At 40.8% G+C, this 23,603-nt stretch overlaps 1 protein-coding gene across 1 annotated transcript in view; it reads right to left on the bottom strand.

The window, feature by feature from the left end:
• The window catches only part of TTC27 (tetratricopeptide repeat domain 27), a 267,500-nt gene that overhangs the window by 234,276 nt on the left and 9,621 nt on the right, over positions 1-23,603 (bottom strand). Inside the window, exons 3-4 of the mRNA XM_018552894.1 lie at positions 15,139-15,310; positions 13,331-13,460 (exon numbers count right to left, since the gene is read on the bottom strand). Of these exons, the coding sequence (XP_018408396.1) occupies positions 13,331-13,460; positions 15,139-15,310 (302 nt within the window). The remainder of the gene's footprint in view (positions 1-13,330; positions 13,461-15,138; positions 15,311-23,603) is intronic.

Raw genomic sequence — 23,603 nt, 5'->3', positions numbered from 1 at the left:
CCCACCCACGGGCCTCATGCATTACAGAGGTGTCAATCAGACCAAGTGAGCAAAAAGGCAAGAAGATTTAGGAGCTAGGCTACCTGCTAAAAACAAGGGAAGATGAGAAGAAAACAATGTGGGTAGGTGTGCTGGATGACAGCAAGAAAGCTGGAACAGCTGCATACTGTTAGGACCTACTCCTACAGTTCAGAGAGGTTTATTGTGCTGGTCAGGTTGAAGAGGTAGAGTGATCAGCAGTATTATGCAGGGGCAGGGGGCGAGGAAGGAAGGAAGGTGGGAACATGAGTGGGGCAGAGATAGTGATGTTACAGGCTTGATTTGTCGACAACTGTCAGGCTGGGCAGAAAAAAGCAGGAGGCAGCCTTGCAGTAGGAGAAGCTGCTGGTCATTGACTTCCTTCCAGGCAATGCTGTGTATCTGGGGAGACACTGCCTACATATCTCTCCCCATGATGCTGAACCTCATAGGCCCTACCATGCCAGCACAAGGCCATTGCTGGGAGCATATGATGCACAATGTGCAGGCAGGGGGCAGATCTAGTGCGTGCAACCCACTCTGTGTACAGCAATGTATTTATTGCGTATAGGCTGTGAAAGCCCCCCTAGGTTGCAGTAACGGAGGCAGTACCCCAGGTACACCACTGATTTGGAGTCAAGAAGTGTTCCTTTGGAGACAGTTGCTGCTGTCCAGGCCTAAATGGGCGTACAGACAAGCAACCTAACAAAGCTAAAGTTTGACGTAAACAATGATGGGACACTATCTAGTAAGTCTTTTCTGGATAGGATAGGACAGGATGCTGTATACTGTATATGGTTGTATTCTTAAAAGTGGGCTGGAAGCTGTAGAACACACTATGGTAAGCAGACTAGCTACGACATCAGCAAAAATGACATGGAAAACATAATACAGCTTCTTTTCATCACAATGGTTTACCACTTTGGAGGCAAGCACACGTCATACATGGCTCTCAAACAACCCAGAGAGAAGGGGTCTCAAACTCAATTTACTCGGTGGCCACTGGACAAATTTTTTAGTCCTGTGGGGGCCACAACAATATATGGTGCCAGTGTTAATGCCTGCGCATATTACAAGAGGCAACTGTCACCCATTCGAGTTACATTATTCGTCCGAATTTCGATTCGGAACGAAACGAATCGCACATGTCTATACATAATGTACATACATACATATAAACAAACACAATGTCAATATTATATTATTTAGAAAGGGTTGTCAGTATCCCACCAAAGTTTTGTTGGTAGTTGTAGGTGTAGCATATATTATGTAGATATAATACAGTATAGTTTTACAGGTATCTGGTAGTTAACCAGCTGGTGGAAGCACTGTAGTGTGAGAAGTGTAAATGTTTTGTAACAGTTAAATATTAATTCCATCATGGTGATGATATTTTCTGGGTGAGACAGACACATTTTATACTTGTGAATATAATCAGGAAACTGGGATTTATATTGACCTGGTTAAATGGAATACTTCTTTAAAATAAACAGTAATATATCAAACTGACTTATACTGACAAAGAAAGGACTAGTTGAAAAAGAGATGCTGTGTGTACATGTCCGAATCAGTATGGTATAGAAATCACTGGAAAGCAGCACTGTTTTTTAATTTGAAAATAACCCAAGAGTATTAAGACTTCTGTGTGCTTAGGTCTCCTTAAGCTATTCTCTCCTCTTCTTTCCCAGCCTAATACCCTCCAGCATCAACAAAGCCAAATAAAAATAGGTTTTCTGAGGGAAGACCCAGCTCTGCTTGTCTCTTCCTATAAAATAAGACTGATGCCTCTAGCGATGTTCTGGATTTATAACACACAGGAACATCACCAAGAGAAAAATCACACACCAGAGAGAACAATGTAGTCTCACCACACTGAAATTTTCTATATTTGTTTCTTCTATTTAACAGAATTTGCATATTGTTTTCAATTAGGTACACACTAAATGCATTTGTGACTAAAAAATAAACCTAACAATGCGAAAGAAGATGGGGCAGCTCCCCTGTTGTTGATGAACACCATTTTATAAAATGCTTAGCTGTGTAATTAATAGACAATAACTGTATTTAGGAAAAGAAAACGGCTTGAATGAGGATCTTACAAAAAAATGACACGGTTACCTACACCCGAGCTCTTTAAAGCAATATGTATGTGTAAAATACATTTTCTTTGATCATGCTTTGATATAAAGAGCCCTGCCCCACAAACTGCATGCCACTAAAACATTCTAACATCAAGAAACACCAAGTTACAGAGGGGCCGCTGTTCCAGCAAAGATTCTGGTCTGCTGGTCATGTGATATCAGCAATCTCTCTATCCCAGCAATCTCTCTATGGCAACAAATGACCCCTGTTCAAAAGTCTGCATACCCTTAATTCTGTGTATTGCCCCCTTTAGCATCAAAGGCAGAGTGCAGTCTTTTGTAATAGTTGTTCATGAGGCCCCGAATTCTTGCAGTTGGTATAGCTGTCCATTCGTCTTGGCAAAATGCCTCTAGGTCATGCAAAGTCTTTGGTCGTATTGCATGAACCGCACGTTTGAGATCTCCCCAGAGTGGCTCAATGATAATAAGGTCAGGAGACTGTGATGGCCACTCCAGAACCTTCACCTTTTTCTGCTGTAACCACTAGAAGGTGAACTTGGCCTTGTGCTTAGGGTCACTGTCGTGCTGGAAAGTCCAAGAGCGTCCCATGCGTAGCTTCCGAGCAGAAGAATGCAAACTGTCTGCCAGTATTTTGTGATAACATGCTGCATTCATCTTGCCTTCAATTTTCACAAGATTCCCCGTGCCTTTAGAGCTCACACAACCCCGAAACATCAGTGAGCCACCCGCATGCTTTACAGCGGGGATGGTATTCTTGTCGCTATAGGCCTTGCTGACCCCGCTCCAAACAAAGCGCTTATGGCTGTGACCATAAAATTCTATTTTGGTCTCGTCACTCCAAATCACAGTGTGCCAGAAGCTGTGAGGCTTGTCAAGGTGTTGTGGGGCACATTGTAACCGGGCTTTTGTGAAATTGGTGCAATAAAGGCTTCTTTCTGGCAACGCGACCATGCAGCTCATTTTTGTTCAAGTATCATCGCATTGTGCTCCTGGAAACAACCCCACTGTCTTTTTCCAGAGCAGCCTGTATTTCTCCTGAGGTTACCTGTGGGATTTTCTTTGTATCCCGAACAATTCTATATATATAATATGTGAAGAATCTACTCTTGCATCCCACTACTGCAATCCGTGCCACAGATTCCTCAGGTCTTCAAAGTGCAACTAGTCTTCAAAGACGTAATTCATCTGGTCTATACTCAATTCCTGAACAAATCTCACAGTTCTCTGATAACAGCTAACATGGAAACTATACAGTCCACTTCACAAATGTTTTTTCTTTTTTTTTTAAACAAAAAAACTTGCAGTCCTTATTTTTCAACTTGCTGGGCAAAAATTAGTTTTAGAGGGCTAAAGTCCATTTGTCCTTCCTGGTGCAAGTGTTAAAACACTACACTATTTATTTGCAGCTGCCCAACAGACACTATTAACATCTAATGCAGGGGTGGGCAGTTCATTTTCTCAAAGGGCCACATGAGAAACCATGACTGTTGTGGAGGGTCAAAAAAAAGGCTGAACTTAATTCCACTCAACATAAATTTTATCACTTTATAAAAAGCAGTAAATTATATGGTTTTCATAATGTCACCATTGCATTATTTGTCTCCTTTAAAGTGCCCCTTTATATTATTGTCCCCACATACCTTAGTTTACTGCTTTATTAGTAAGCCAGAGGCTGGGGCTGGGAGGTGGAGCAGGCTGCAGAAGATGGAAGAAGATACTCCTCCTGTAATGCTTGGGACCCATTTGACATCACTGATTGCAAGGACAGCCGATGGACCTAGCAACCAATGACTGCAGAGGAGCTGGACAACTGACGTCACTGATTGCTAGGATGCCAGCGGTCCTGGCAAACAATGACTGAAGAGGAGGGGGGCCTGTGCTGGGCTACGGCTGGCCATGGATGCACCAGCCTCAGAGACCGGCGTGGCCACCATCAGCCCGCCAAATTCAAGCACAGGTCAACAATCACAGTCAGGGCAGAACCCCTACTCAGGCTGTGGAACGCGGTCCAGACACAGACAGTCAAAGGGCCAGATTTGGCAGAGGGGCCATAAAGTACCATGGTCTGACTCTGATCTAATGCTTCACTACTCTATCCAAACTATCACACTATCCAAAAGCACAGGAAAAAAAGATATCGTACACATTAAAAGTATGTTTTTAGCAATGTAAACATTAAAAAAATAAACAGAAAAATTAAGTTATAAAGCCAGTAGGCTTTTTTTATATGGGAGTGCTTCTATCTAACTCACAGCTGGTCATTTTTTTCAATTTAAAAAGCCACAGGATATCAGCCTTCTAACAAAAAGCAACTGCAGACTTGATTAAACACAAGTGTATTTATCTGTACCTTTCACAGCTTGTACCTTTTCATACACCTTAGGTGTATGACAAAATAAGAAAAAAACATTTGCAGTTCCTTGTACATTGATCCAGCGCCGGGTTTTGTCTCCTGTCCGAGCTGCTCGGTTTCCTGTCAATCCGCAATGAACCTAGGTGTTAAAAGGCTTGTGCACCTGTGCTTTAGCGTTCGAGGAACGTGTCAGTAGTTGATGCGTTGAAAAAATGGGCAGGTGTAAGGATCTGAGTGACTTTGACAAGGGTCAGGTTGTGATGGCTAGATGTATGGGTCGGAGCAACTCCAAAACTGCAGCTCTTGTGGAATGTTCCCGGTCTGCAGTGGTCCAAGGAAGGAAAACTAGTGAATTGGTGAGAGGGTCATGGACAGCCAAGGCTCACTAATGCACATGGGGATTGAAGGCTGGCCCATGTAGTCCAATCCAATAGAAGAGCTAATGTAGCTCAAATTGCTGAAAAGGTTAATGCTAGTTGCAATAGAAAGGTGTCTTAACACACAGTGTATAGCAGTTTATTGCGTATAGGGCTGTGTAGCCGCAAACCAGTCAGGATGCCCATGCTGACCCATGTCCACCGCCAAAAGCGCCTACAATGGGCACCTAAGCATCAAAACTGGACTAAGAAGCAATGGAAGAAGGTGGTCTGGTCTGATGAATCACATTTCTTTTACATCATGTGAATGGCCAGGTGTTTGTGTGCTGCTTACCCGAGGAAGAGATGGCACCAGGATGCACTGGAAGAAGAAGGCAAGCCGGTGGAAGCAGTGTGATGCTTAGGGCAATGATCTGCTAGGAAACCTTGAGTCCTGACTTTCATGTGGATGTTACTTTGACATGTACCACCAACCTAAACATTGTTGTTGACCGAGTACACCCTTTACATATTCCCTGATGACAGTGGCCTCTTTCAGCAGAATAATGCTCCCTGTCACACTAAAAAAATTATTTCAAGAATGGTTTGAGGAACACAATAACGTGTTTGAGGTGTTGACTTGGCCCCCAAATTCTCCAGATCTCAATCCAATCGAGCATCCGTGGGATGTGCTGGAAAAACAAGTCTGATCCATAGAGGCCCCACCTCACAACTTACAGAACTTAAAGGATCTGCTACTGACAGCTTGGTGGCAGATACCACAGCATACCTTCAGGTCTAGTGGAGTCCGTGCCTCAATTGGTCAAGGCTGTGTTGGTGGCAAAAGGGGGACCTACTTAATATTAGGCAGATGGTAGAAATGTTATAGCTGATTGGGAGGTACTGTAGTATATGTGTGTCATATCTATAGATATATCTATATATATATTGTGGCATTGTGTGGCAATACCACGGTGTTATGTGTCCTCAAAGTGGCCCAGTATTCTCAGCCAGAGGGAATTGCCCTCTTACAACAATTGCTTGTACCAGGAAAGAGTTGGCTTTTCAGTCCTTTCCGAGTTTTCTGGATCATAGTTGGGATCCTGGAGATTTCTTAGAGCTCTGGGTGGGATGAAATCTCCATTCCTGGGTCCATGTTTTAGTAGCGACCCGCAACTAATTGTGCACCTGTGTACAACCCTCATGAAGAGGGTGCTAAGATGTGTTGGGGGCTCCACCTGGGAGACAGGAGAACTCCACTCAGGAGTCAGAGTGGAGTCCATTGCAGCATGGAACTGCGGGTTTGTAAAACCGATTGTGCAGGTTAGCACATTATTCAGGTTGCCTGGAGGAAACAGACAGTGGCCCTGAGGTTTGAGGCCCGAGCAGCAGTGCTGCAAGAGAAAACTGTTAAAGGACTGGGACACTGTGAGTGTGTGGGAAAATTTGAGAATTGGTGAGTCAATATATGTTGTTATGCTGAAGACAAGCTATTTTATGTTGGACTTCCTTGGTTGTCTATGGAAAAGCTATGTGTGAGTGCTCTGTGAGCTACCCAACACATATATATATTTATACACACACACGCGGTATAGAAAAGAATCATAACCCTTTAAAATAATCACATTTTGTTGCTTTGCAGCCTGAAATGAAGACAGGCACAGTTTTTGTTTTATCCAGCTGTATTTACTCAGGGCAACTTATAACATCCAAGTGAAAGATATAACACCAACATGTCAGAAAAAAAAACATTCAAAAACAGAATCACTGATTATGTGATCATTTTAAAGGTGGGCAATTATTTTCTATGCCCACTGTGTATCTATGGAAAAACACCATTAACATAACTGTTCACTAATAAATACAAGGAAAGGAAAACAACCCAGCTGATATATTGAAAAGTCCAATAGGTCTGCTGTAAAATGCAATGAGTCAGAACACAGGGAGAATGTTGACAGCTGGGTTAATTAGGTGCTTTGGCAAACCAACATGAGAATACAGAGCCTAATATTGAAACATGACAAACATTTTAAAGAACGCACAAAAGGCTGCATTTATTAAGGTTCTGGCTCTAGCTCGACATATGCAAATGATATGCATTTTAACATAGAGAGTCAGGTTTTATGTGCTGTTTGTTGAAAGTTAATAGGATACTCTAACAATATAATTCTTATGTAAATATAAGGTAGTAATATCTCTCAGGATGCGTATATTAGCAAATATCATGTAGAACAGATTTAACAATGCCAATCCAACCATGACAAAAAGCAAGTAGGCTTTATGTCTAATGGGCAAGTGGGTGATAACATATGGAGTTATACTACAGCTAATTCATCTTTCTAAATCAAGAAAGTGGAAAAGTGGGATTTCGGGCACCATTTTTGTAATTGCATAGCATCTCTCTATGACCACCACAGAACATGTGTTCAATTTGCTGGCTTCTGCTCCCCACTCTTTCCCATTAGTAGAGACACGAGAAAGGGCTGTCTACTCTCTCTCTTGCTGTTCACAATAACAATAGAACCCCTAACACATCCTAACACTATTCAGTCTTCCAACCTCTCTTCCTAATCTACTATGATAGATCTGTTATACTATCAGGTCTTCAAATCAATAACTTATATATATCCCAGTATACTCCAGTATACTCTCTGCACAGTTTTTATAGAGCAATAACTAAAGAACAGCACAGATGAGTATGTAATTAACACTTTACATGAACCTGTTCTTTGTGGTCATTGAAAATGTAAATTGGAGAGATCTGGTAATTTAAATCCGATTGAAGGTGGAGTTATCTATTACATCAGTGCAGAATAAGAAGAGCCAGGGAGACATTGAGGGAAAACAATTATCAAAGTTAATCTTCAAATCTTCAAGTTGTGGCTTCACTAGTTACATAGTTAAATACGGTTCAGTGAAGTAATGAGTGTGAAATAAAAAAAATAAAAAAATATTGTCCACAAATACTGCAACCTTATAGTTGAAGTTTTACATTCTGATGCCATGGATTGAAGGGTTAATTTGCACTATATGAAAAACACAAGAAGAAAACACTATATAAGGATCACGAGGGGACAAAGGACATACTTGGTAGGTTTTAAAAGACTCAGAGAATTGACTGTTAATGCTTACTCTGGGCTACCACTGGGAATAGTAGAGTTAGGTAAAATAGTGTAACGGGGACTAAGTTTGAAAGTTAAAGGAGAACTATGGGATTAGGGCTTTTCCCCATAGTTCTCCTTAGGGTAAAGGGAGGACACAAACTAGCATCCTCCCGTCACCCTAAGCTCAGTATACCGCGAGCTACAGCTCACGGTATACTGAGACGCCGCAGCTGAAGCGGATCCCGACAATTATGTCTGGATCCGCCCAGCTGTGTGAGTGACAGCTGGCTCTGCCTATCTAGAGGCAGCTGTACCCGCCCCCTCCCCGCTCCTATCATCCAGGGCTCACTGGCGGAACAGACGGGGAGGGGGGGAATCCAGCCCCTCCCCTGTCAAGGCAGAGAGCCGTGACAGGATCGAGAAGTGAGCGAACGCCGGTATGTGTTCACTCACTTCCCGATCTACTAAGCCGACCTGTGACAGTCTCATTGTCACAGGTCGGCTAGAACTATGAGGTGAGTGAAAAGCACTCTGCTGCATCACTCTCCTCCTCTCCCATCCGGTGATCGGGACGGTGCATGCGTCCGCCCATGCGCCTGCCGACACTTCCTCCTTCACAGCATTCGAGAGCTGGGAGCGAAAAATAAAATGAGCAGAATAATGATGATTCTAATCATAAGAAAACCTAAACAGATAGAATTCAGCAAGAAAATGTCTACTCTTTACAATCCATCTGTCAACACTGCCATTGACCAGACAGTGATGAGAAAAGTAGCAGAGAGGTGTTTTCTCAGAAACCATAACTGCACTACAAGGGTTAATCTCTGTGCCTCTGCCTCTTCTGGTCTAATTTTTCATAGAATCATACTTGTGAGGAAATTACATTTTTCACATTGGCTAAAATGGAGTACATGAATTATGAACAATTTGGAATTTACTTTGTGCAGCATTAGGAATATAGAGACTACAAAGAGGTGACTGTACATTAGAAGCTTCTGCACAAAAATACATCATTATAATAATACCTATTGCAGCTTCAGTTATAATTAATGACAACATTTACATCACTTTCTGATTGAGTAACTATGTATTTTAGTAGTGCAAACACAAGGAATAAACTGGAGCAGTGGGTTGCAGTGTTTTATGAACTGTTTCTAGATAAAGGCTGTTTCTAGATATAGAGAGGGCTGGACAGATAGAGAAAAGCAATCCTATTGGCATTAATCTCCCAAAATGTACATTCCACAAATTAGGAAGGTGCTAGTCTGCTGGATCATTAAGTACTGGAAAACATTTTTATTTTTAAATCAACAATTGAATTTCCTTATTGGTACCTCAAAATAAAAAAATAAAAATTCAGCAAATATAATTCATACCCTTTGTCATAGAGTTAACAACTCCAACATATATTTTGCTAAAAAAACAACTATTGGTGTTATGTAAAGGGTGAGCAGTCCATAGAGATGCTGTTCTTTTATGGTAAGAGCATAAGGTTGGCATATACATCCTTAACATGTGAAAGAATCAATTAACTTGCAAGAAAAGAAGAAATATAATCCATCCTTGCAAAACATACAGCATCTTGTACTAAAAGTGTACTTAAATGTCCGATTTCTAGCACAGCTTATTACATTCACCTTGTGTCTTTTCCACAATCCAATTTTTAATCCAACGGACATTTTTATAGCTTATTATCAATACTTTATTCATGGGGGGACTCGCCACTCTTGGCAAACAAGTATGGAGATAGAGCTGGCTCAGAATAAATTAGAAAGGAGAGACCTTGTGGATATGCACAAGAGCAAAGTGATAAATCATTTTCCTTTCACTAATACAAAGTTTCAATTAAGTGTAATCAAAAGCACTGAACGTTCATCAAAAAAGGAGATCATTCACTTTCCAGATAAGGTTAATTCAGTTTTATTCCAGCCAAGCTCATATGGAAATCCAATGTCACAGTTCAAGACCCGCTAAGCCTTGTTTGTGTGCTGGGATGTCCTATCTCCCTGAACAAACAAGTCATCAAATATACTTATCGCTGCCTTTCAGCCCTATATCATTCTCCGACTACCATTCTGCTACGTGCTTAGCAGCCCGCTCTGTGTTTAGACTGTTAATGACCAGCGGCTGTTCCTGTCCAAGTCAGCAGAGGAGAAAAGAAATATACCCTATAAATCTGGCTTCCTGACATCTAGAGCTTTTAGGAATGGAATAAAGTATGCATCATTTAGGAAGTGTAATGCATGATATGAAGATTTGTGTATGCTTGCATGCTCTGTCACAGGGCTGGAGTGAATCTTTTCAAAAGACAGTCTTGTACTACTCAAAGATTAAGATTCATTATTCTAACTGAAAAAGGAACACACATTCTACTTTAAGATCAGGTATGATGAAACAAAAAGAAAATGCTTATTTCTATCATTTTAAAATGTAAGTCCTCCTTTGCTATGTCTTGAAGCGAATCTGTGCTTCACCCATCCAAAGAAAGCCAGAAGGTTCTCTTTAACAAAAAGAGCAAAGAGAAGAAGCACTGTATACAGTGTGGAAAATAATGATTTGATTTTCTGCAGATTTTGTAAGTTTGCCCACTTAGCCCTGGTTCACACCTATGCGACACCGTTTTTTGCGCGTTAGCAGCATGCGGTTATTTTGGCGTTTATGTGCATTCTGCACATTTGTATGCGTGTTAACGCGCGTACATGAAGATGTGCGTTTTGATTGGCAGCTCATAAACCATTGTGGGCAATGGAAGAACGTGCATATAAACGTGCAAAACTGCTCACGAAAATGTGCACTTCCAATGAAGTCTATGGGGAGGAAAAGCACTTTTAACTGCCCAAAGAAGCTCCTGTATCTTTTCAGGTGTCTGGCATTTTCCTGCTAGGAGTTTTTCTGCCTAGGTGTGAACCAGGCCCATGAATCATGGGATTTCATGGGATTTCTTGTGTTGGGCAGTTAAAGGCGCTCTTCCAATAGCTCAAAAATGCCTAGGTGTGAACCAGGGCTTACAAAGAAATGAAAGGCCTATAATGTTTACCATAGGTGTATTTTAAATGTTAGAGACAGAACATCAACCAAAAATCCAGAAAAACACATGACGCAAATGTTATGAATTGAGTTGCAGTTCAGTGAGTAAAATAAGTATTTGATCCCCAAGCAAACATGACTAAGTACTTGGTGGAGAAACTCTTGTTGACAAGAGGTAAGACATTTTTTGTAGTTCGTTACCAGGTTTGCACACATCTCAGGATGGATTTTGGTCCACTCTTCTATAAAGATCTTCTCTAAATCCTTGAGGTTTCTTGGCTGTCGCTTGGCAATTCGAAGTTTCAGCTCCCTCTATAAATTTTCTATAGGATTAAGGTCTGGAGAATGGCTAGGCCACTCCATGACCTTAATGTGCTTCTTCTTGAGCTCCTGCTTTGTTGCCTTGGCGGTATGTTTTGGGTCATTGTCATGCTGAAAGACCCATCTTCAGTGTTCTGGCTGAGGGAAGGAGGTTCTCATCCAAGATTTTACAATACATGGCCTTGTCCATTGGCCCCTCAATGCAGCAAAATCAGCCTGTACCTTTAGCAGAGAGACAGCCCCAAAGCATAATGTTTCCACCTCCGTGCTTGACTGTAGGGATGGTGTTCTTAGGGTCATAGTCAGCATTTTTTTTCCTCCAAACACAGCGAGTCGAGTTAACGCCAAAGAGCTCAATTTTGCTCTCATATGACCGCAGCACTTTCTCCCAATCCTTCTCTGAATAATTTAAGTTTTCATTGGCAAACTTCAGACGGGCCTGTACATGTGCCTTCTTGATGAGGGGGACCTTGCGGGCGCTGCAGGATCTCAATACATGGCGGTGTATTGTGTTACCAATGGTTTGTTTGGCGACTGTAGTCCCAACTGCCTTGAGATCATTCACAAGCTCCTCCCGTGTAGTTCTGGGCTGATCCCTCACTTTTCTCATGATCATCCTTACCCCATGAGGCGAAATCTTGCATGGAGCTCCAGACCGAGGGCGATTGATGGTTATTTTGTATTTCTTCCATTTGCGAATAATCGCGCCAACAGTTGGAACAAGCATGGAACAAGCATGTTGGAAATAGGGCTGCAACTAACAATTATACAGCACATAATGCAGAATTATAGTATCATTCTGCATTTCTGGGATCTATAGTCCTCTATAGCTGATGGTATTATCATAATACCATCAGCTATAGAGGACGACAAATCCCAGCAATACATTATACAGCAATGCAGAATGGCACCGGCTATAAAGGACTAAAATTCCAAGCAAAATATTTTACAGCAATGCAAAATAATACCATCAGTTATAGAGGACTACAAATCCCACCAATACATTATACAGCAATGCAGGATGGCACCGGCTATAGAGGACTACAAATCCCAGCAATACATTATACAGTATTGCGGAATACAATCAGCTATAGAGAACTATATAGTTACATAGTATTTGAGGTAGAATAAAGACATAAGTCCATCAGGTCCAACCTATTGATGTATATAGGTCCATGTTTGATCTCCTTCTTAGGAGTACTTGTACCCCTGTATATTACGGTCTCTCAGGAAATCGTCCAAAAGTTTCTTGAACAATTCCACACTCTTAGCTGTAATCACTGCCGGTGGCAGTGAGTTCCAGACCCTAACCGCTCTTACTGTGAAGAACCCTCTTCACAGTAAGCAAATCCCCTTCACAGTAATACAAATCCCAGCAATACATTATACAGTGATGCAGAATTATAGTATATGAATTTGCTACATACTCTGTGCTTCCGCTCTGCTCCGTGGTGCCAGCCTAATGTCTCGGGCGAAGGGTCTCAGGAGGGGTGTGGTAAAGTGCCAGTATTGGTTTTTGGTATTGGGGCATTTTCAGGAGTACTTGTGAAAATGCCCAATATCGGCAACGATACTAGTACCCCATGCATCCCTAGTGCAAATCAATTAATTAATGATGAGAATCGTCGACAACAATTCTCATTATCGATTAATTCGATTAGATGATTCAGAGTGTCAGGCCTCATTACCGCAATAATCCCAAATAATCACTTCTGAAGTTCGTGTTCAGCTGTTCAGCTTAACGGGGTAATCATTTCATCTCTTAAAAATAGAGAGAAACCATGTGCAAAATATATGGTATACATGTTCAATGCACAAGTTATCCACATTGTGGAATGCTGATTTATTTTGTACAGAATTTAACGTGAACACACGGTAGATGATGGAGAGCAATGTCACAGTTGTACGTAATGCATGCCCTGCAGTTAAACTGCTGGAACCCATAAACTCCACTATCAGTCTTCTTCAGCATGGATACTATATGCAAGGTATTTTTTAAAAGTGAGGAAACAGGAAGTGAATAGTTAAGTAAAAGAACTTCAACCATACCTCTGAAAAACGTTCAAGAAGAGAAGATGGTAAAAAATCGTGGGGTTGTGAATGAACTGGGGGTCCAGTCCAATTGCTCTGGACAAACAAATGAAGGCAGCTAACACCCAACAGGAATACCAATAGTTGCCTGTGAAAGAAAGGAATATTAGCAGTTAAGGTAGGCAGCTATAATGTAATAGAAATCATAGAAATCATGTAACAATTACTATAAGTCACTGACAGTAGTTAGACTAGATTGAGCGTATAGTCATAATGGCCCTTTTTATTACAACACTACAAGATTTGATAAATCCAAATTGATCTTAGTTTAAAAAGCCAGAGAACAGGATTGGTGAAATTTTTGCCCATTTGACTCTGCATTTATTGCAGAAGAGGCATAGTATGTATTTTCTGTAATAAAAAGATACTTCCTGCTTGCCAACTTACTTTTTTGTGCTAAATTTCCCCTTTAAGTAATTTTATTACATTCTGTCTCCATTTCGAGTGATCACTACTTGTTCTGGTGAACACACAATAAAAAATCCCTAAAAATGTTTGTAAAACTTCCCCACTATTCAAAGAAAAAAAAGAAAGAAAACAGAAAATATCAAAATGCTAGGCTAAAAACGTGTACGTGCCTACAAATGCACGTCAACATGTGCAAAGCGTGCATAAATGTACAAATAACCGAGTACAAACACGCAAAAAAGATGCTGCCTTGCTGTGAACCTGGCCTTTACACAATGTATGGACAGGGTGTTTTGCCCCGTTTTAACTTTAATATTTTTTTGTTTTTTTTAAATTCTGTAATTTTTCCTTAATATAGTAAAAAATAAAAACCCCAGTGGTGATTAAATACCACCAAAAGAAAGCTCTATCTGTCCCCAAAAAAGGGTATAAAATTCATTTCAGTACAGCATTGCATGACGGAATAAATGTCAGTCAAAGTACCGCAGCGCTGAATACTGAAAAATGGCCTGGATGGGAAGGGGGTTTAACACCGCAGATGTCAACTGGTTAAAATGGGCTTACAGGTGCAGTCAAGTGCGTTTGCATGTGTTTTTATGCCTTTTTGATGCATTTCCATGTGTTCCAGTGCATTTCAGACCAGAGAAAATGAGACAATCAGTATTTTTTTCCCTCTGTACCGGAACAGACTACACTGGTGTGAACAGAGCCCAGAAAAACCATAGGGATACATTGGGATGCTTTTTTGGTCCAGGAAAAAGTGTTCTGGTCTGGACATGGTGTAAATAAGCCCCTAGGACAGAAATGTGTGGATTGAGTTTCTCTCATTAACATACAATGCAAAAGCCAGGGTTTTAATCCCTTGTCACTTTTGGTAGGACAGTCAGTCTTCAAGCCTACTTTACAAATTATAATGAAATGATCCAGCACAGTACAAACAGGGTTAACAGAAACCCCGTGCAGCCCCTCTTAACATTACAAAGAAGGAGAAGAAAGTAGAATTTGAACCTTAGTAGAAACCCTAAACCAAGTAAACTCAATTTAAAGTGCAAGTATTTTTTTTATTTTTTAGTTTATAGTATGTGAATGGGAACAATGTAACAAAGATAAAATAGGTGTTATCCCCATTTGGCTGCAAAAGTGGAAATACACTTTAAGTAGCAGAATTCTATAGCATTAGATAAACTAAACACAGCCAACAAGCACACAGGCATAACATTATGAGGACATTTAAAATTGTGAATGTAACAGCTTTAGTTTAACCAACACAAGTTTCACACTGATTATGTATTTTTACCAGTTACACTACACAAATGTTGCACACGGTATGAACCAGACAGCTATGAAATAAAGTTTACCTGTCATTATTCAGCTCTGTGGGAGAGTCCAGGAATGTAGAAATCTGTCTCTCCAGGTAAAAGTCCAATTTTTCATCTGGGTCTGGAACACTAAAGATTTCTTGCATCAATGGACTGAGTACAATAGCCTCATAATTGCCTTCAAAAAGTAGCTCTAGCAAGGATGTGATTTCTGCTGAAAAAAAGCATAGTATGAAAAAACCAAGCCATACAAATTACTCTGCAATCGAAAAATCACTACATATTATCAAAACCAACTCAATCCAACAAAGAAAAAAAAAGGCAAGCAACTCAGAGTTCATGCCTTGATCATATTATCCCGAAGAAATAAAAGGTCTCTCTGCTTTTTTGCATTCAAAAGGTCATATAACATATATAATTTCTGCATATGCCTTTTTGTAATTTAATTCTAATAATAATTACCTTTCTATTTCATGCTGCAGCAAGCTATGATTTACTAAAACAAACATATAAAATGAAACCATGCTTCTCCTTGTATATATGCTCTGTACACTACTGCTGGACAAACCTCCCCAAGAATGCAAGTTTCAGATCATGCCGTTCCCAGTTTTTCCCCTATTACAACAGTGGGACTGATGAGGTGACTATAGCAAGACACCATCCGGCTTAGGTAGTAGGAAGCTAGCTTCAATACAAATAGTAGCATGTAAATCACATTACCTTCCAACAGAATGGTCCAACGCTGCAGAGGCAGGCAAATTACTCAGTACTAAAGGATGTTGAGCAGGAGATGAGATTCCTCCAACAACCAAATCCCCTGCACCTACAGGGTGCCCAGGACTACTCTACAGTCTGACAGATGGGTCAACCTGGTCCTCAGTGCAAACCAATTGATCTGTCCAGGGATTGGAATGACTTGTCTTACGACAAAAGTACATTGCATTGTAGAGGCCTAAATTGAAACTGGGCAAATAAGAATGCCTTGAAGGAGACTACTAACAGGCTCTCTTGCATTAAGGCCGAGAAATTAAAAACTCTTGGACTGGAGTGCTCAAATCTGAGATCGAAGAGTCTAAAATTGTTTATGAAGAAGAAACACTCTGGTCTAAGCTATTTGAGGACTAGACCCAGATCTCCAAATGATGAGTAGGCTCCAGCAACAATTTGTGATGATTCAGGAGCCATCTGAACCACTGTTAAGCCATATGTCTGATGGGCCTGCCCCAAATGCTTTCTTAGCAAGATAGAAGAGAAAAGAAACTAAACTAGAGGTTCTCAAGAAGAAAGCAGAGTGAAGAACCAAAGGCACATTCCCTCACAAAATGAGCATGCAAAGACTGTGCACCCTGCATCTTAGGCTTCTTCCCTAGTGGAAAATAGTGCTTTTTCTGCCACTAGTAGCATCCTAGATATGTAGTATCAAAGAGATCTAAAACTGATCCTAGGAGACATTGCCCCAAGACTATGCAGGTCAAACAAGAACGGCTGCACCTGCTCCAGCACCTTAACCAAGGTGTCCAGGCATGAGTACTGACAAAAGAATCATGTGATAAAACCAGGAAGATTTTAGCAGACCTGGAAAGCTGAAATTAAAATTAACAGCCATTTTCCCAGTGGATCAAACACAGTAGTGAAGAGATTTCTTTAAAATGCATTTGACCAGGTACAATCCCAAACAGCATGTGGTGTTTCCAAATTTCATAGTGAAGTCTCTAAATAAAGGAAGACTTCATGATATGATTATTCCACTAATCCAACATTTTCTTTCTTCAGAGAGGGCATATTTTCCACATCTAATAATGAATCCCCAGATGGATCGTGACCAAACCGCACAACATGTCTCTGTTACAATAGGCAGAAGTAGGGGGGAAAAGAGGTTAGTTACCCATACAGGTTAAGACCCAAACAATAATCTCCACTGATCAGATGTACTACAATACCATGTACCCATAGGTACCGAGAAGGCCTGTAACAGGGTGCTAGCTAGTACTGTGCCCACAAAAAAAATCTCAGAGGGTACAGAGAAGTGTGGGAAAGAAATCCACTGATCGCTCAGAAGCAACAGGGTGAAACACTATATTGAGAAAACCGGAGTTACACTAAACTCAGGAGTTAAAGAAGAACTCCAGGATACACATCACTTTACATATTTATGCCCCCCTCAGTCAGAGGAAGCAAACTGCTGTAACAATTTATCATAAAAGTTCTTACTATTCTTGTAATCCTCGTTTTTAGCTGCCAGTGATGTGACATCCTCCTATTATTAGATGAGTCCTTCCTGCAGCCAGTGGGAGGATCTAGGTAACCAGTGCGTGTCAGATCCTGTCATAGAAAGCTGACATAGAAAATCTTCTATTAGGCATTGTAAAAAAAGAGGCTATGGTGAGATGGAAAAAGTGCAACAGATTCCTCCATCTACACTAAACTGTGTGGACGGAGGAATCTCCGTCCACACAGTTGGCCCACTATACTGAGGGCATACTGAAGCTTGGCCCCACTGGGCCAAGCTTCAGTATCTTGCTAGTCGGTTCTGCTTGCTGTCAACATACCTGAACTGAGTGGACGCAGGCATTGTTCAGGTATTTTGAGAGCCAGCGGGACCAACTAGCAAGATACTAAAGCTTGGCCCAGTGGGAGATTCCTCCATCCACACAGTTCAGCATAGATGGAGGAATCTTTTGCACTTTTTCCACCTGACCATAGGCTGAAAGAAAAAAATCTATAGAAGATCTGTAGCTGTATGGCCAGCTTTAGACTTCCCTACTGCACCCCTTGCAGTGTGTGCTGGCTGCAATAGAACTACAGGGAGAAGGTTATTAGACCACTGGCTGGGCTTATAGACTGCACAGTGGCTAGTGGTCTATAAGAAAGGAAATGAAGGAGGCAGAGGGCAGGAAGCACGGGCTTGTACACAAAAGTGTGCAACTATGTACGCACGTAAAAATGTGCAAAAACATGCTACACAAAAAACGCGCCGAAAATGCGCATATTCTATGTCGCTCAGGTGTGAATGATCGGGAGCTTCGAATGCAAGCCACCACAGCTCAGTAAACTGCGATACTGTGCGGGGACCTGAATGGAATGTACCCTATGTAAACTCCAAATAAAATTTAAAAAAGAAACAGTATGATATGCTGAGACAGTGCACCAGACCAGGGGCGTCCCGAGGCTGGGTGACATGCGGAGCGGTTACCGGGTGTCACCCTCCGACTCGCAGAGACGTCATCAAGCATGCACGGCAATCTTCTGATACTCGAGAGAGGAGGGGACAGTCACCCGGCGGGATAAGGTATGCCGCCGAGTCCTCTCTCTCCTGATACTGTCGGGGGTTTGGTCCGACTCTTCAGAGGAGGGTGACACCAAAATGACTATCGGTCATTTTGGTGTCACCCAGGTGCAGGCCGCACCCCTTTTGCGACGCCACTGCACCAGACCACCCACCGAAAGGACCCATCAGCATTTTAGCGGGTGGGCTTTTGTGAAGTGGCCTAATTCAAATCTTACCTGGTGGGTGGTATTTTCGTTTATTTTCGTAAATAATTTTCGTCATTTACAGATTGTAAGCCCTCAGGGGCAGGGCCCTCCTTACCATCTTGTCTTGAATTGTGATTGTAATGTCTTCCTTATATTGTAAAGCGCTTGCGCAAACTGTTGGCGCTATATAAATCCTGTATAATAATAATAATATTACAGCGACTGTGAGGTAAAACTTTGTTTCAGAACGACAGGAGGATGGAACAGAGTTAACCAGAGATGCATTGTCTGCTAGGACACATTTAGATCAGCAGAACTAAAAAAACTTGATTACAAACATTAAACCTATCTAGGCCTAAAGTTCACTCTGGGCCATCCAGTAAAAATAAATTATGGTTTATTATGGTAACTTAAGCATATGAATCTCCCAGAATTAAATGGTCCTATAACCTGAGTTTAAATAAATCTGGGAGGACCCTTTCATGTTATCTTTTAACCCTTTAATACCAAAGTGTACAGCCAAGTGGGGAGGATTCAGTATTTAATTTAGAATTTACTGAAGCCACTCGATCAGCATAATAGCCAGGGAACTAGTATTCTGAGAAGGAGAGGTCAACAATGGCAGTCACCATACTTCCTCAGTGCAGGTTTTCACTAAACCAGTGTCATATTGAATATGTTTTTAGTGTGTTTTGTTTTTGTAGTCGAAAGTGAACCAGTAAGACATTTGATGGGCTTCTTTTTTTGCTTCCCAGAGTACGATACAGCAAGAAGAAAATTATCTCAGCTCCAGCGACACCACTGGAGCCACCATCCCTCGAAACATTTTAATAAAATATTAAAGAAAAGTTCAAAAAAGGCAAGTAAAAATGTACCATTGCAGTGGGGCTACTCCCGCATTGCAAAGGTTAAGTGCTCGTTGTGGTCTGGGGGCTAGAATAAAACAGATTTACTTACTTGATCCTAGATTCTTCCAGGCTGCTAGACCAGTCCTCACAGCCTGGGCTCTGGCGGTCTGAGGACCACTGACGTCATTGCATCTCATGCAGGTCCAATGACCTGCATTAGACATGAGGACGCCAAGGGACGTTCAACAGTTGGAGAGGAGGGAGAGAGAGGGGAACGCAGACCGCAGCAAAACCGAAAATCCGGTAAGTAAATCTGCTTTATTTGAGTTCCCTAGACAGAACAAGCACTTAGCCCCACAGCAAAGGTACGTTTTTTTTTATTTGCCTGGAGTTATTTTTCAATTAATAAATCTGGCAGCATAGGGCACAGCTATCAGCATATCAGCTAGCTCTGGGTTGGATTTCAAATGATTTGCTTATCTTTACTATGTAATATCATTGTGAAAGGAAATAGGGTAAGCACCAAGGTTTATTTTTCCCTAAAATGTTGTGCTAAGGTACATACCAAGCTGTAAAAAAGAAAATAATTATCCTATAAATAGCACTATGATAACACAACCATATTAATCAACCTCTGACGGTTACACAGACCTGTTCGCAAAGGATACTTTATAACAAGGTAATGGTCCCCAGGGTCAGCTCAAAAAATATAACATTATGACAACTTCAAGAGCCCTGGAATAATGTGCAACCATAATTCACAAATACCTGCTTAGCCAAGGCATGAGCAGTGTGCCTTGAAAAATGGCACTATAAAGAGAAACGTCTTGGAGCTATTTAAAAAAAGATGATGAAGAACAGATTTATCTGAAATGTGAGCGACTAAGGATCACAGGTTTTACTGCAACCACTTAGTAATAGGCTGTGCAGACTTCCCATATTGGCATGTAAATATCATTCCAAAGATAATTGATAATTAGTAATTCATTCTGTCATGACATTAAAGTGATACTAAGGCCTTGTAAAGAAAGTAATGTGCCAGTAAAATATAACATATACACTCTCACCTCATGATTTGTTTCCTGGATCGAGCTTTTTAATGGGTTTAACACCCCATTCACACTGAGCGGTTTATGGCACGATTTTTGCCTCTAAATCGCACATATTTCCACGCGATATCGCTCTATCTAGCGTGTCCAATGCATTTCACTGGAGCTGTTCACATCTCACAGCTCAATGTCGCCTGTAGCTCGTCGCTCGTACCTGACCCTTTTTTGCGCAGGGGTCGCGCGATTTGGCCCCAATAGGCGGTATGGTGTCGCGCAAAATCGTGCCTTTCCAGCACCGCCGTGGATTGGTTAGAGCCCAATGTAGCAGCGAGCTTTTCCGAATTCTGCTGGTGTGGAAAGTTTCATCTAAGATATTTAATTTCTACTTTGTGTATGCATATGTTGTAAGACAGATGTTATGTTTAAGACTATCATTGAGAAATTCACTCCAGAACAAACCTCACTATTTCAAACAGGCTCTCAGGGACAATTAATTGAACGCTGAACATACAGGTTTCAATCTGACAGTACAATCTTCTTTAGATCCATCAGTATCTGTAATTTGCAAGGGCTTTCCTAATCAGACACAAATTTAATTGCATGCTTATTCATGCCTTTATATTACATAGTTTTGATCAATTTAAAGGACAATGCACACATTAGACTCAATTCACAAAGCTAATACACCAGGATAAGGATCCTTCCTCAAAAAAAAAAAATGACAGTGACTTTCAGCAAGTCCATTAAGCTCCTGGCATGCTAAGGGGAAGTGAGGTTACCCAGTACTGGAATTCTACAGGCAGTTCATAGGAGATCACTGCACCCATATACTGGTGGAGTGGAGTGAAGTGGCTTTTTAATGACTGTAGACATTAATTGATATTAAAGTCAAAAGGTTTTGAAGCGATTTCAAATGATTAAATCACTTACAGTAGATGCTGCTCCTTGATGTTTAAGGGTGCATTCACACCAATATCGGTAGGAAATCGCAAGTCAATGAGGGGTCTGTTGACTTGCAATTGTACCTTATGATTTGACCCCGCTTGACGCACAGAAACACAACACTGCACTGATCCACACGATCACTGCACCAGCATGCATGACTCCACTCCCTCCATGGTTAAATTATAACTGAAGAGTTATTGTTTATTCAGATTCTTCCATTCATTAAGTGGCTCTGACTTTTATTTTAGGTCTGAAAATGTTAAGACCATAAAACACCATGAGGGGAATTGATCAAAACATTACCTCTGTCTCCGCCACTCGCTCCCGTCCGCAGATCTGAAGATTCACGAGCGGCAGAGCAGGATGATGGGGCTGGCGCATGCGCAGTACAGATCTTCGACGGGGAGAAGATGTCAGGGTATTTCTATACAAAATTACATAAAACTGATGAACTATGACTTGTACAGAAAAGTTTGATCAAACTTTTCTGTACACTGGAAAACAAGGGTCCAGAAGTCTGTGCTGGACAGATAAATTAATCAACCAAAGCAGCCTATTGTGTACAAAACTAAGCAATGAACAAACAATACAAGGGACCCTTGAGGAACCAGCTATTGTACTAACCAACTAAATTCAAAGAGATAAACATTGCAAATGAAGTCTAAGAATTTGAGTAACCATGTAATCACAATTGACAATGCTGAAAGACCTTTAAGACTTCAAGGTCAGTAAATAAAAGAAATGAAACAAGAAAGACCCAGATTAAGGATATATTTGCCCCATATGAAAAATTAACCAAAAAACATAAAAACTCCAAGACAGCTAATTCGCCCTATTGTTTCAAGATTGATATTACCTATGATTATTGTCTAAGGTTGAGTAAGTTATCAAACACATCCAAGGCTTACTCAACTGAGTGCAGACAATATGAGTGAAATAACCAATCAACTACCATTTCTGAACCGATCAATAGGAAGAAAGCAAATAGTGGCTGGGGAGTCGTCAATACGAACAATGCTTCCCAACCATATAAAATACCATGAGAGACTTCCAGAAGGGACAGAGGAAGAAAAAAAAAAGGAGAGAAAAGAGAGCTCTGAAGAAAACTTCCTGGATATAACAAAAGGACTGTCACTGATTGACCATCGCTAAAGACTTAACCCTTGCTGCCTAAAACAAGCCATCATCTCATCCGATAAGACTCTGAACATTTTCTTTTGAAGGATTGGTGAGATATTGATCATATATGAAGAATTAACTTTCTTTACTCCGAAATCATAGTGATTACATTTTATTATTACTTATTTTGTTTACAATTCTAATTAATAGTATGCAGGGTGAATTATTCTGATAATTTATCACATCTTTTTCTATTATTGTATTGAGTATGGTTAAATTGGGTACAGATTTGTATGTAACTAGTTTGCTATTGTAAGTATACTAGCCTGTTTTGCTTGTTGTCCCTATTAGAATAGTAAACCTATTATCTTTAGAAATCATTAGGATCACAAGGGCATTTTACTTTGAGATACGTTTCTGTCTTTCCTATGGCCACGGAGAGTCAGAAACAATCTTAAAAGGTGTCTAGTTATTTTTATTTTTTTCTGATACTTTATTTACATTTATTTCATTGATTGTGTGTTTGACCTGTAATCACCAGTAATTTATGTTTTGCACAGAAATATATGATTATACTCGTATATTAATAGATTATTTTGATTTATTAGTGTAATTGGGAGATATTTATATATTGTGGTAAGAAATCACCATAAGCTCAAAGAACTCAGGGAAGTGGTTTGGGGTGTATTATCAAGTGTCTGAACCGAATTCATACTGGTTGTTAAGTTATTTATTATTTGCCGTAATCGGCTGGAGGCACGGTCTATTAAATCTAAGTATAATTCAGACACCACCCTATTATTAATATTTCACCAAGATTTGATACCACTCAATCATAAAGAGAAGAGACACAGTGAAGCTGAATGCACGCAGCCATGAGCGTGCGCGTCAGACACACAACGGGGGACAGGAAGAGACAGGAGCCTGCTGTGGATCAGAGTCCAGCACCAGCTCTGATTGCTAAATACAAGTGTAAAGAAGGAAGTGATTGAATCAAGAGGAATCATTTAAGGTAAGTCCTCAAAGAAGCAATGGGGGGGGGGGGGGGGGGGGACTGTGGTGATTTAGA

Source organism: Nanorana parkeri, unplaced genomic scaffold (assembly GCF_000935625.1).
Source record: "Nanorana parkeri isolate BGI_ZX_2015 unplaced genomic scaffold, ASM93562v1 scaffold100, whole genome shotgun sequence".
Taxonomy (NCBI): Eukaryota; Metazoa; Chordata; class Amphibia; order Anura; family Dicroglossidae; genus Nanorana; species Nanorana parkeri.
The sequence above is the reverse complement of the archived record's forward strand: the minus strand, read 5'-3'. Positions and strand labels throughout refer to the sequence as shown.